At 38.6% G+C, this 15,848-nt stretch overlaps 1 protein-coding gene across 3 annotated transcripts in view; it reads right to left on the reverse strand.

Annotated features, from left to right (window-relative positions):
- Positions 1–15,848, reverse strand: part of LOC122562633 (ABC transporter B family member 1-like) — a 174,603-nt gene that overhangs the window by 112,501 nt on the left and 46,254 nt on the right. For all 3 annotated transcript variants that reach the window (XM_043715648.1, XM_043715646.1, XM_043715645.1), the window contains one exon: positions 12,138–12,172. In XM_043715648.1, coding sequence (XP_043571583.1) covers positions 12,138–12,172 — 35 coding nt within the window. The remainder of the gene's footprint in view (positions 1–12,137; positions 12,173–15,848) is intronic.

Consider the following 15,848-nt stretch of genomic DNA (forward strand, 5'->3'; position numbering starts at 1 on the left):
TTGCGGCTGTACAGGACATTGGTTAGGCCACTGTTGGAACATTGCATGCAATTCTAGTCTCCTCCTATGGGAAAGATGTTGTGAAACTTGAAAGGGCTCAGAAAAGATTTACAAGCATGTTGCCAGGGTTGGAGGATTTGCACTATAGGGACAGACTGAACAGGCTGGGGCTGTTTTCCTTGGAGCGTTGGAGGCTGAGGGGTGACCTTATAGAGGTATACAAAATTATGAGGGGCATGGATAGGATAAATAGTCAAAGTCTTTTCTCTGGGGTCGGGGAGTCCAGAACTAGAGGGCTTCGGTTTGAGGGGAAAGATATGAGAGACCTAAGGAGCAACATTTTCACGCCTAGTGTATATAGCTAGATTTTGGACTGCAATAGGGCGAACACACCCAAGATCAAAAACAATTTCTTTCTGCGTCCCATTACATTTAGAGCAGCATGTTCCACATCACTCTCCCAGACACTACACCCACTCAGCTTGTCAGTCTCAAAGTCTATTCTCAAGGGGTTTACACAGCAAGATGACTTGCAAGCAAGCAAGCATCCTTATTTAACTTTAAAGGTTTGGAAGGTGACATGCTCCTCTAACTGCATCTAAAAATTAGGGCCCAGAAAAAACAAGAGGACAATTCAGCTGATCAACATTGACAAGACCAGATCCAGACTGCGGCTCCTTGTCCTCTGGCAGCTTTTGTTACTGCTCATGGTGTGCCCAAAACTCAGACCAAAATCTGGATCACAAATATGAAAAATCATGAGTGAATTGAATTAGCTTTCTTGTCTGTAAAAGTACAGATCTAAGATGCTTACATAGAGTAAAAAGGCAATAGCATGAAACAAAATCATGAAAAAAAGCTACATTGCTTTGTCTGCAAGAAATAATGGAGTCAACTGATAGCATACAAAAAACGGATGCTTTCTTTAATCCGACTTGCATTGTGTATTTTGGGTGACATGGTGGCTCAGTGGTTAGCAATGCTGCCTCGTTGTTCATAGCAAGCTGTCCGGCTCTCAGGACAACTCCATACAACCCTGTCATGGTAGGCGCTGCAAGACGTACCACCATTACGCGCGGGGACACCTCCCATCTTGTACATGGCAGGTACTCATGTGACTCAGCCAACATTGTCTATCTTATACGTTGCAGACAAGGATGCCCGGAGGCATGGTACATTGGGGAAACCGAGCAAAGGCTACGACAACGGATAAACGGGCACCACACAACAATCAACAGACAGGAGGGTTCCCTCCCAGTTGGGGAACACTTCAGTGGTTCAGGACATTTGACCTCAGACCTTCTGGTGACCATCCTCCAAGGTGGACTTCGGGACAGGCAGCAGCGAAAAGTGGCCGAGCAGAGGCTGATAGCTACGTTGGGTACCCATAGGGAGGGCCTCAACCGGGACCTTGGGTTCATGTCACATTACAGGTGACCACCATTGCACTATACATATACACACACACACACACACACACACACACACAACCCCTAACCTAGACAGAGACCCACATGCACACGTATATTTTGTGGGGTGAATTTGTACTTGCAGGGTTACATTGTACTTTACTCAAAAACTGCATGAATTCATGTAAAACTCCATTATCTCACTTTTTAGATTAGAATTAATCTAAACATCATGGCATAGACAGAGAACACAGGGGGCTAACACCTTCAACATATTGTCTAGCTATTGTTAACAGCTAACCTGAGAATGCAACTTTTTTAAAAAAGGTTTTGTGATTTACACATGAAAGAAGTGAAACTATGATATTCTAACAGATGAAAGTTTTAACAGACAATCAATTTTTCAATGTATAATTTCAGTTACATCACACTAAATTTTTGCTATAAATTCTGTGTTAGGATTGAGCCCTCCACTACCACCTGATGAAGGAGCGATGCTCTGAAAGCTAGTGTGCTTCTAAGTAAACCTGTTGAGTTATAACCTGGTGTTGTGTGATTTTTAAAGAAAATTTGATCTGCTCCCTCTTTCTTTGTAATGCCACTCAAAGTTTATGTGCTAAAAAATGTACCAGAAGACACCTTTACTATTGAGGGTTCCTTGAGATGATTTGTTTAAATCTACTCCATTGTCTCCAGCAAACAGAATTGAGCCAGTTAGAATGGTCCTAGAAAACACTCCTGTGCCAGTGGCTTGGGATTCTGAAGTTATTCTGTGATTAACACCAACTGGAGGCTTCCTAACTTTACATTTCCTCAAGTTTAACTATTACTTGACCAAAGTACTTCAAAAGTTAGCACATTGCAGAATGTTGCTCTATTCCACCTCAATCTTGAAGTATTTTTAAAACGGTACACATTTGCTTAGTTCAAACTATTCATCAATTATCTGTGCAAGCTTATTTCAGCAAGTTTCCTTTTGGTCATAAACCAGTTATTTGTGATTGATTAAACTTCGTGGCTGACTTGTTTTTAAATACCGACTGATACAATCAGAGACCTAGATAATTGATCATATAACCATCCGATTCGATCTAAAATATGCCAACAGTGAAGGGTTGGACTCAAAACAGGAAACTATGTACCCTTCAATCTCAGTTATAACAGTCATCAACTGAAATGTTAATTTGGCTCTTCCTCTGCAGATGCTGTCTGACCTGTTAAGTACTTTCAGCATTTTCTTTTTTGAATTCACATTTCCAGCAGACATGGTAGCGTGTTTTTTTCTTTGAATTTAACCATGCAATTCAAAACTACACAAGCTTTGTTAATTGCTAATTCAACACATGGCTTTACAAATAAACCTTTTAATTTGAATAATCTAGGGTAGTAGTAGTGGAATTGACAGGACTACATTTATACAGATGAAAAGTGAACCTGAAAGTTGACATATGAATGCAAACACTGCCACCATGAAAGAATTCTGATCAAACAATACAATTCCATTCAATGCCAGTCAGTGTTACATTGTTCTGAGTAAAGAGACACGCATTGGGTTTTGAAAGCATTTCGGCTCATACTTCAAGGTCGGTGGCTAAACAATAGATCCCACCTCTGATCAGCAAGGCGGCTACTCCCAAAGATCTAGGGGTAACAATGACAGATTCCCACTTCCAGATGTTAGTGTGAATCTGGAGCCAAGTCAAGAGATCCCCAGCAGCAATGTTCCCCTTAATCAAGACAAGTGGGCAGTATTCTGAGACAGCAAATCATGAAGTTAAATACCACAATCATTCTTGACTTTTAATTAAGCTTTACAGAGAATTAAATACATGTTTTGAAACATACATATGAAGGCTGTAATTTTAGTTTATAAAATTGTTTTTTTTTAAATTGTATTTTTATGTGGGAAATTAGAATAAAAAACATTTTCCAGGACAAGCGTGGTTTTTAATTGTAATTATAAATTTAAATGCTGGTAAGAATCACGCTACACCTCATTCAACAACATGCATCTTTTTCTCAGTCTTTTATTATCAGCTCAGTGATTTATAATTAATTTTAATCAGAATGTTTTCATAGTGCAACATCTGATTATAGAATTAATCTTTTGCGACATCTAAAAGGTGTTTGTTATAGTTTTAATCATTATTTTTTATGCTAATGATAGCAACAAAACAGATGAACTGGCTTTAACTGACTTTTGTGATCTTGCTATTCACTTTTTTGTGTTTTTGCTTACAAAGCAACTGCGATTACACTGCACTGTAATTCAAGACATGGAAAGCACAGTTTTCATTCAAGCCCTTCAGTAGCATTAAAGTGCCTATGCTTTAATTACAAAATGAACATTCAAGTGACACTATAACCCAGAGTGCCTCTCCAACTAATCCCTAATATCTACTTATTTATTGGAAATATGACTTGTTGCAAGATAGCCATTATTTTTAATTAAAGGCTAATTCAGCCCAAGTGAGAATACAAAGTCTATTAATACCCAACAAAACCGACTAGATTTAGTTAGAAGCCATTTTAGCTCAGTTCGCTGGATGGCTAGTTTGCGATGCAGAATGATGCCAACAGCATAGGTTCAATCCCCACACAGATTGAGGTTACCATGAAGGAAATCATGAGCGCCATGAATAGGTTGAACAGTCAAGGTGTGACATTTTCCATACCCCTGCCATAGGAAGAGAATAGAAGACTCCCAAGCTATTCAAGGGATAAATTCTCAATCAGTAACTAGAAGTCGGAACTTTGATGCAAACAATGTTGTGTCACCAGCAAATAACTGAAAAGAGTATCAAAGGAAACTGGTAGATATCGAACTAAAACAGCTATATCCAGTACTCCAGGTTGGCTTGAAACATGATTACCCTGCAATTTTTTTCAACCTTAAAATCTGTGTCTTTGTTCATGCATGGCTAGGTAGCTAGAACAAACAAAGCCAAAACCATTGAATACAAGTAACTGCTAAATTTAAACTATTACACCAATCCATTATTGGGGTATTTCCCACAGGTCACTTTATAACACTGATTTCTGAACATTTTCTTTCTTTGTGAATTTTTTCAGGTTATTTTTAATTCCAGTGGTAATGACCTGGAACTTATTTCTGCTTCCAACATCTTTGCAGGTGGCAAACAATGATTTTAAAAGGAAGCTGGATGGACACTTGAAAGAAATGCATGTTATAACTATGGAAATCCAGAGGAGTGGGCTGACAGGATTGCTGTAAATATCCAGCACAGACTTGATGGATCAAATAGCTTCTTTCTTCACTGTAGATGACTGTCAGGTTATTAGTTTGCATGTAGAACATCCAGCTACCCTATATTATGCCACTTGCAACAGCAGCATAGTAAAACAGAACAACTGACGCATTCAATCTATGTGCACTTCTGTCTGAATGTGAAAAGGAATGGTTATTTGATGCTACGCATTAGTCTATCTTTGAAACCCTGAAAACTCCACCAAAATGGGGGTCAGCTTACATGCAGTCTACAAAAATAATTACCAGTCATCATGTTGAATTGGCAGCAGCTTCAACACAAAAAAGTTCACATGTCTTAAACTCCTATGTTTTGCAACATGTTCCATATCATTGCGATTCCTTGCAATTGACAGAGGGAAACACACAATTGTGGTGCAAAAAAGTGAAAATTGACAATTACTAACCACAAATGTGAGCTTCGCATATAGCAGTTGAAAAACAGGACTGACATATATGCCAAGTATACGCTGAAACAAGATTCTGGCCAAAGGGTCTGGGTTTATCTTACAGGGCAGGTCAATTTATAGGCAGTTATGGTAATGTAATTCCTTTTTGAATGCTTTGATTGAACACATCTCCACCATATTTCAAGGTAGTACTTTCCAGATCCCAAACACTCACTGTGAAAACATCTTCCCTCACATTAGCTTTGTTTCTTTGGCTAAATATATTAAATGTGTGGTAAGGGCTGGACATTTTATGGTAAAAAATAAGCCAGAAAGTTGAATTATGGATTGTTAGTTGCATTTTTTCATAATTCAAAAGGAAGAGAGAAACAGTGTGGTCATTTGATGGTGATACAAGAGCATATCATTTTACTAGAGGCTTGATGGAGATACTTTTGTGGGAGACTCCTGTCCCTAGTGTCTTTGAAAACAAAGGTTACTGCCCAGCAACAAGGTCTGGATTGGTTCTAAAAAGTAGCTTGTCAGTGAACTAAAGGGAAGAGAGATCAGTTGGGACTCTGACTTTCAAGACTGCCAGTAAGTAAAATTCTTCTTCCACTCATGGAACCTTTTTAATTGAAGAAATAATGCTCAAACATTTTGCAAGAAAGAAAGAAACTTCTAACTCAAGCAAAGATCGAAGTTCAAACTGACTGGCCACTGAATTGTGGATTACTGCAGTCAACATGTTATTATTGGTAAAAACCAAAATAAAACTTGAGAAAGTCACCTAAATTTTCCCTTTTGAATTGGATTCCAACCTTTGAGCTTTTCTACCTATATATTTTCTTCCCACAATACTCTGAGTCATGGTGATGTACAGCACGGAAACAGACCCTTCGGTGCAACCTATCTATACCAACCAGATATCCTAACCCAATCTAGTCCCACCTGCCAGCACCCAGTCCTTTTCCTCGAAACCCCTATTCATTTACGCATCCAGATGCCTTTTAAATGTTGCAATTGTACTAGCCTCTACCACTTCCTCTGGCAGCTCATTTCATACATGTACCACCCTCTGCGTGAAAAAGTTGCCAGTTAGATCTCTTTTATATCTTTCCCCTCTCAACCTAAACCGATGCCCTCTAGTTCTGGACTCCTCCACCCCAGGGAAAAGACTTCGCCTATTTATTCTATCCATGCCCCTCATGATTTTATAAACTTCTAATTAGTCACCACCCAGCCTCTGACGCTTCAAGGAAAACACAACAAGTTTAACCTCTCCAAACAGCTCAAATCCTCCAACCATGGTAACATCCTTTTAAATCTTTTCTGAACTTTTTCAAGTTTCACAACATCTTTCCAATAGGAAGGAGACCAGAATTACACACAATATTCCAACAGTGGCCTAACCAATGTGCTGTACAGCCGCAACATGATCTCCCAACTCCTGGCTTGTCTTGTCTGTCTGGCCCTTCCTATTTGTGAATGGATATGTGTTTGTACTTTGATTTAAAGGGACTATAAATTGGTATATTTGGAACAGATAACCTCTAACATGTTGTTATAATAAGATTTTGTTACTTGTTCATCGATGAAATGGTTTGAGGTTCACTTATCTTAGACAATGGTCACAAGTCAGACATTAACCATCCTAGAAACTAAATTGGGCATATTTTACACTTGTGAAAACTTGTAGAAAAGTATGACTCGAATTGAAGCACATTATTCCCACTAGGGTCAGGACAATGTTCCATTTGGTTCTCAACCCTTACTAATGGGAATGGTTTCTGGACCATTTCTCTATTCAGACCACTCGTTTGAGAACCTCCAGCAAACCTCCTTTCAATAATTCTCTTCTCCAAACTATGTAACTGAAATTCCTCATCCCTGAAACAAATCCCATGAATCTTTTCTGCACTCCTCCAATATCTTTGCATTCTTCTTAAAATATGGTGCCCTGAACTGGGCACAATTGTCCAGTTGAGACCCAACTACTTGTCTATACAAGATTAACATAACTTCTTTGCTTTTTAACTCTAAAAGTCAAGGTCCTCTCTGAATGCCTGATGAAGGACTTATGCCTGAAACGTCGACTCTCCTGCTCCTCGGATGCTGCCTGACCTGCTGTGCTTTTCCAGCGCCATACTTTGTGACTCTGACTCTCCAGCATCTGCAGTCCTCACTTTCTCTTTAGGTTTTATTAACAACACCCCAACTTGTCTTGCCACCTTCAGTGATTTATGAATATAGTCACCAAGTCACACTCCTCCTGCAGACCATTTAGAATTATAACCTTTATGTGATATTACTTTGCCAACCCCTTCTTCGTAAAATGAAACATTTCACACATCTCTGTATTCAAGTTCATTTGCAACTTGTCCACCCATTCCAGACTATTAAATGTCAAATTCACTGCTTTAAACATGCAGATAGATTTTCATACAAAATATGAAACCTCTGCACTGTCAAGAACATTTGTAAAGAAACCAGATCTTTCAACACAAGTTAACCATATTTATTCATTGGCTAAAATATTACTCCTCAGGTGGTTAACAAAAGATATTTATATCTTGGCACAGAAGAGGGTGAGGTTGCAAATCATGATTGTATTTTTCAATGTGTCACACCAAGAGTAAGACTGCAAGCATTGAATACTATCTCACATTGGAATGCATGCATGCGCATTTAATCTCCACTGATCAGAGAAACCTATTATCTTTGACTCTTTACATTTTGGGAAAAATATAACAGAAGTCAATCAAATAATGAACAAAACCGCAATTGTGCTTTTGCATTCATTCTGCTTTCCCCCACGCCAATAAAGTCTCTGGGTGCCTTAAGTATAACCAAAAGGCCCAAATTCTTGATGAAGGGCTAATGCCCGAAATGTCGACTCTCCTGCTCCTCTGATGCTGCCTGATCTGTTGTGCTTTTCCAGTGCCACGCTTTTTCACACAAATTATTTTCCACATCATTCAGCAGCATTTAGTATTTGGCATAAAAGTCAACTGAATTTTTAAAAAATCCTTTGCTCTTTGATCTGACTAGAACAGCAGAATATTAACAGGAAACTAAGTTGACAACTTCCCTTTAAAATCAGGTGAGTTAACCTCGGTGACATCACAATAATAAAATAGAATTAACATCTCTTTGACTTCAGAAACTTCTTCATATCTGATTTGGCAAGAAATACTACCACTAAATATCAACACAGGCAACAACCTACTGCACATTTGATTAGGGAACGTAGCAATTGTTTTAACTAATGAGGTTCATTTTCTGGGACAAGATACTACTACACAAAAAAGAATTGTGAAATGATGCTATGAGCATGTGAAGTTGGGGGCTACCAGTGAGAAATGACAAAACTTCCTTTACTGGATTTCTTAAAACATTATCCATGAATATAGCACAGACAGTTCACAGCTCAGAAACACAAACATATTTTGATACTTTTTGTTGTTTAAAAATAGGTTTAACATTGTAAAGTATATACACAGTGGATAAAATTGACAGGATTAGTAATCCAGAGGGCATAGGTAAAATTTTAATAAATATGCAAGGCAGCCAAATAATCAGGCCAGCTACCACCTCAGTGACTAAACTCTGGGCAAGAAATTTATGGAGAACATTCCTGATTGATCCGCCCAGCAATTAAGGCCCTTCAGTGGTAAATGTAATGCAATGTAAAGACCTTAATACACCACTGGCGTGGTAAGGTGATATCCTGGCAACAGAAAATAAGTGACAGTCTTCTTAAGTGGGAAAGCACCTCTGGGGAAAAACAAAGTAGTACAATTCTACTGTCTTCTAATCATGACCCTCATCCCCAACAACCCCCTTATCAACTAAACCGTAACCACCACCCACCCTCCCAAAATGGCTCCAGTTTTGTTGACTGCGATGCAAGGTTGCCAGTGTGTTATTCCAGCACTGCTTCTGTTGGTCTCAAATGGCCAGTAGCTTCAAGTAGGAACTGCCAATCATGGCATCTGATTAGACAAGAAGCCCTAGGTCAGCACTTAACCTGGGAGGCTCTGTCACTCGTATGGCAGAGAATTGCTTACCCTTCAAGCCACTTTCCTGCACACTTGGTAAAAATGAAAAACCGATTCATAAATTTAAATCCCACCCTAGAAGCTTTCAGAGTGCAAATTTAGTTCATTAAAAAGTCTCAACAATAAAGTGGGCGACACGGTGGCTAGCACTGCTGCCTCACAGCTCCAGAGACCCGGGTTCAATTCCCACCTCAGGCGACTCTCTGTGTGGAGTTTGCACATTCTCCCCGTGTATGTGTGGGTTTCCTCCGGGTGCTCTGGTTTCCTCCCACAATCCAAAAATGTGCAGGTCAGGTGAATTGACCATGCTAAATTGCCCGTAGTGTTAGGTGAAGGGGTAAATGAAATGGGTCTGGGTGGGTTACGCTTCGGCGGGTCGGTGTGGACTTCTTGGGCCGAAGGGCCTGTTTCCACACTAAGTAATCTAATCTAAAGACAACAGCAAAATACTTTGGATACTAGAAATCTGAAATGAAGATATTGGCCAGTTTCCCCTCTTTCTGGATGTGTAATCCAATACAATTTGGATGCTTGGCTTTATTGGCCAGTGCATTAAGTATATGAGTTGGAAGGTCATATTGTGGCTGCATAGTACAGTGGTCAGGCCACTATTGAAATACAACATGCAATTCTGGTCTCCCTGCTATTGGAAAAATGTTGTGAAACTTGAAAGGGTTCAGAAAAGAATTACAAGGATGTTACCAAGGTTGGAGAGTTTGAGCTATAGGGAGAGGCTGAATAAACTGGGGCTATTTTCTTTGGAGCGTCAGATGCTGGGGTGTGACCTTATAGAGGTTCATAAAATTATGAGGGCCATGGATAGGATAAATAGGCATGGTCTTTTCTCTGGGGTGAGGGAGTCCAGAACTAGAAAGCATAGGTTTAGGGTGAGAGGGGAAAGATTAAAAAGGGATCTAAGGGGCAGCTTTTTCATGCAGAGGGTGGTGTGTGTATGGAATGAGCTTCCAGAGGAAGTGGTGGAAACTGGTACAATTACAACATTTAAAAGGCATCTGGATGGGCATATTAATAGGAAGGATTTAGGAGGAATATGGGTCAAATGATGGCAAATGGATCTAATTTATTTAAGATTCTGGTCGGCATGGACAAGTTGGGCCAAAAGGCCCGTTTATATGCTGTATATCTCTATGACTCTAAATTTCAATTCACTCAACCTAGTACCTCAAGTGCGTGGCTATTACATGTAAGTCTCCTCATGGAAAGAATCACAATCAAGACCAACTAAGCCTTCATTTGACATCTAGACACATACACCTTCAGCACAGGTTACTGACTTTTATCAGGAGCAGCTGGGTGCTTAGTCAACTATAAAAACTGTACTTGGAAAACCTAACAGAGCCTGAATTGGGGATGGAAACAGGAATTTTCATACTCCCTGGTTAAACTGGACTAATCATAAACCCAAATGTGCCACTTTTCTGGCCAGTCTTAATGGTGACTGATATCAGAGTTGTATGAATACTAAAAATATTGTAGGAATAGTAAAATCACAACAGCAAACCGTTATGAATAAAATACCCAAGATAAATTTGGGAAACTGTGTTCTCAGGTTATGCACAAGTTAAAAAGTTTTGAAAAAGTACTCAGCATTTTTAGACAAGCTACATCCTCATTTAAGTTGAAGGCTTAGACAAAACTATTATTTGAAAACAAAGCACTTAATAAACTTTCAATCTTAATTAATCAAAATAATCTTATTTATCCTTACTTATCTCAAGCACAAAATTAAAGAGTTAGAAACATGAACATTAATGCAAAAATTAGTTTCAGTAAAACTGCACATCTGTGCCAAAGCATCTAGTCACATATAATGGTGAAGTGTTGATTGAGATACTGACAGTTCACCAGCGACCTTCAGTCTAAAAACAGATGCAACATATGGAAATAATCTGCATGAGCCAGTCTGCCTTAAGCTCAGAAAAATGTGGCTGGGAGTAAAAGAAAATACTTTAATAAGGACAATTAATATACATTATGATGTTTAAGAACACAAGGAATATTCAAGAATTGCTACCTTCATCAAGTAATAAGGCTAGCATTTCTGATCCTCATTATAGTTTCATATTTATTACATGCTGAAGACCGTACTTATAGATTCAATTTCTTTCCAACTGATCTTATTTTATTATCCAGGCCTTCAATATCTTAGCATTTTAAATGTTTTTTTTCCAAAATTCTATATATAGAAGAAATTAATTGTTCAGTTTTAATTAGTTACATACAATGCATCTAGGTAGGTATAAAAGGAAAAAAGTTTGCAATCAGATGAATATATTTAATATGTGCACAAATTAAACCAGATTTCAAGAAACTGCAGATTCCTTATGAAGTATCAAAATATCACAAGGAAGGCTAAATTGCAAGGTCCCAAAATGAAAAAAAAACAAAGTTAATAAGTCAAATATAAAATTCACAAAGCTTAATGCATTTCAAATTTGAAAATTTTAATTGCTAAGTACTGTACTACTCAATATATTTGCAGGCAACAGCAATCATTTAATTTCAGATCCATACATCCAGAGGGCTGTTATCCTTTGGCTTCGGTCCAAAGTTCAACAAATTCTTATTACCCCATTTTGAACTGGACTGTTTCATTCTGTTTAAGTCGACATTCATTGGAATCTTTTCTCAACAGACACTATCATGGGAACCTGGATACAAGCTAATGAGCTTGCTGTTTTTTTGACTGCTTTGATAAATTGTGTTTTAAAGATTTGTCATTTAAAGATCTGGACTATTGGTAACATTAGACTTGTTTTTAAAAAATGTGTCTCATGTTAGGTTGTGTTTGTTCCTGCTCTCCTCCATGAACCAAATGATACATATTCAAACATCAAATTAAGTGACCTTGCAGATCAAATGCGTAACTCAAACGTTTGGTCAAATAAAAAGCATAATTGCAGAATCTTGCAGTTTTATGCAATTATTTGGTAAGTAAATCTTGCTAAATTACTCTTGTTCAACTTCCTCAATAAGAAATTTCACTTACCTGTGAGATAGTAAGCACCAGCCCATTGAATGACCCTGGGAAAAAAACAGCAAAAGAAAGTCAAATAATAAATGAAATAGGTTATTGGCAAAGCCAAACCAATACATGGAGCTTAAATTTGATCATTTAAAGTCATTCATTCATCCAAATTGTTGTATTAAGCAAATCATATAAATTAGGCAAAATAAATGAATATGGAAATTTAGTCTTAAACAATCACAAATCACAGACTTGTTATGGTGCAGAATGCCATTCAGCTATCACATTTTCACCACCTCTGATTGAATAGGATGGCTTTGTGCCATTCTTCTACTTTGTCCTGGCAGTGATTTGAATAGAGGTGATCATTAAATATCTCAATCATACCTGCTTGCAGGCTGAGCATTCTAGAGCCTAACTACTTGCTGCTGAAGTTCTCATGACATTTGTTTCTTTTGCAAATTACCTCATCTCTTCCCTTACGTCCTTGATCTTTTTATGCAATGGACCTTTTTCTCCTGTCTACTCTATCCAACTCCCTTGTAATTTGCAAACCTTCTAACACATTTCCTCTCCAAACTAAAAAGAGTCCTTATCTTCACTATCTTCATAACTGAAACCATTCTTGTAAATCTCTTCACAATTCTCTCCAATGCATGCACATACTTACTGAAGTGTGATACCCAAATCTGCACACAGTACTCCAGCTACAATTTAACCAGCGTCTTACACATGTCCAGCATAACCCCTTTGTTCTCGTACTTGTCTATTAATAAAGCCCAGGATACTATCATGTTTTATGAAACTGCTCTACTTGTTCTAGCTTTACTGACTTGTACACATACACATCCAGATCTCTTACTGCTCATGGACATTCATTTTAGTACCCTTTTGTGTAAAGGTCCTTCCATGCTCTCTCACATCATGTCACTTCCATTCGAGAGTGAGAGCAAGAGACAGACACAGACACATACACAGACTGTGTGCATGCACATGTATATTTTGGAAACCTCACTGGGCTAGTAATCCAGAGACCCAGGGCAAGACATAGATTTGAATCCCACCATGGCAGATAGTGAAATTTTAAGTCAACGAAATCTGAAATTCAAAGCTCGTCTCATGCTGAGCATGTAAGCATCATTGATTGTCAAAATCCATCAAGTTTACTGATCTCCTTTAGGGAAAGAAATCTGTTGTCCTTACCTGGTCTTGCTCATGACTCCAGACCTACAGCGCTTTGATTGACTCAACTACACTTTGATTTGCTAGACCATTTCACTCAGTTCAAGGACAATTAGGGATGGACAACAAATGCTGATCTTGCGAACAGCACTCCCATTCTACGAATAATATGTGAATCTCAGGAAAGCAAAAGTTGCCCATCCCTAGTTGGTGACTTATAGACTGAGCAATACAATTGCACTTTTTTTTTGTTTCCTACCTCTGTCCTTGATTATGCTGGACAGTGTCTTTCCCCACCATTTCTTCGCTTAATCATCCATCCTCCTTTTCTTTTATTCTTACATTGCCTGGAGACCCTATATCCAAGAACATTTCACATTCAGTGCTGCTCTTTATTATTAGAATCCCTACAGTATGGAAACAGGCCCTTCGGTCCAACAAGTCCACACAGACCCTCCAAACAGTAACCCACCCAGACCCATACCTTAGTATCCCATATTACACCTGGCTAATGCACCTAACGTACACACCCCTGAACACTGTGGACAATTTAGCACAGCCAATTCACCTAACCTGCACATCTTTGGATTCTTTCTTGAGCCAGACCTTAAATAATTTGGATTATCTGAATTAATTATACAGTGAGGTTAATTATCACGAAAATGCTGACTGCTCTTGCTGGTTATTATAACCAAATGTTGAGAGAGTAATTCAAGTGCCTGAAACCATTCAATCCTGTACATCGAAAAATCAGAATCCCTACAGTGCATAACTCACTTAGTCTTCACAACCATGGACACTGCACAATTTACCATGGCAACAAAGAGGCTACATTTTTATATTTGTTACAAAACCATTTTGTAAATTGCCTTTGGGTATCATTTCAAATGATTGCAATCTACAGTCAATATAAACTTCCATAATTATGGGAATGACATTATTCCAATTAACTTATTAGTGAGTTTTACTGAATTTGAAAAATGAACAACCTTGTAGAGCCAGATTTTATGTAAAGTGTTCATCATAGAACTATTTCAACAGACACAAGGCACCAAATAAATTCATATATGTGAGTGTTGCTGGTTAAGCCAGCATTTATTGCCCATAATTGCCCTTGAGAAGGTAATGGTGAACTGCCTTCCTGAAACACTGCAGTCCTTCGAATGTTGGGAGCTCCACAGTTCTGTTAGGAAAGAAATGCCAAGATTTTGACCCATCAGTGAAAGAATGGCGATACAGTTCCATGTTTGGCTTGGATGGAAATTGAGGTTAATGGTGGTCTTATGCACCTATTACCAGTGTCCTTCTAGGTATTGGAGGTCCCACATTTGGAAGATGCATTTGGAGGAGACTTGTTGAGTTACTACAGTGCATTTTGCAGATGGTGTATACTGCTGCTACTGTGCATCTGTGGTAAAGGTGGTGTAGAGAATACCAATCAAGCAGGCTGCTGTGTTCTGGATTGTGACAACCGTATTGAGTGTTGTTGGTGCTGCAAGTGGAAAGTATTCCATTACACTCCTAACTTATGCCTTTTGAACACGCTTTGTGAAAAGTGGTGATGAATTACTTACCACAAAACACTCAGCTCCCTGACTTCACCTTATCACAGTACTTATATTGTTATTTCAGTTCAGTTTCTGGTCAATGGCAACCCCCCCAAGATGCTGATAATGGGGATTCAGTGAGGGTAAAATTCTCTCTTGTTGGAGGTGGTCATTACATGATATTTGTGTATTGCTAACACTACTTGCCAGTTAACAGTCCAAGCCTGGATGTCATCAGGTTTTATAGCATATGAACACATACCGCTTCAGTACTTAACGTTCAGCATTCATGACTACTTATGTAATTATCATTGGGTGTTCCCACTTTGACCTTACAATGGTCACTGCTGAAGCTACTCTTAAGAGCGCCTGCAGCCATTCCCTATGGCTGGAATAACTGACTTTCATCTACCACAACCATCTTTCTTTCTACTAGGTATAATTCCAACCAACATCAATCGGTCCCCATGGATTCTATTTTTGTTGGAGTTCCTTATTGCTGTATTTGATGAAATTTGGTGAAATGCAGCCTTGACCTCAAGGATAGTCACTCTCACCTCTGTAGTTCAGCTCTTTTGTCCAAGGCCGCAAAGAGTTCAGGAGATGAGTGGCCCTGATGGAACCCAAACTGAGCATCAGTGGACCAGTTATTGCTGGACAGATTTCAGTCCCGCAAAGGAAATCAGTCAAGTAGGTGGGCTTTATGAACAATAGATAAGATTTTTAGTTCCAGATTTTTATTTATTGAATTCAAATTCCATTTTCTGTGATACTACTCAAACTCATAATGCCAGAGCTTCGCCCAGGACTCTGGATTACTAGACTGGTGATAATACCACTGAGCCACTATCACCTCACCACTAATTTAGTAATTATAGCCAACAGAAATTATTTCTATGCAGTTTCAATAAACACTGCATCTTTAAAAGTTAAGGACAGGAATGTTCTTTAAAAAAGGAGCATGTTCATTCAACTTGGTTTACAGCATTGTAATCCAAATAGA

The sequence above is a fragment of the Chiloscyllium plagiosum genome, chromosome 25, assembly GCF_004010195.1.
Source record: "Chiloscyllium plagiosum isolate BGI_BamShark_2017 chromosome 25, ASM401019v2, whole genome shotgun sequence".
Classification (NCBI taxonomy): Eukaryota; Metazoa; Chordata; class Chondrichthyes; order Orectolobiformes; family Hemiscylliidae; genus Chiloscyllium; species Chiloscyllium plagiosum.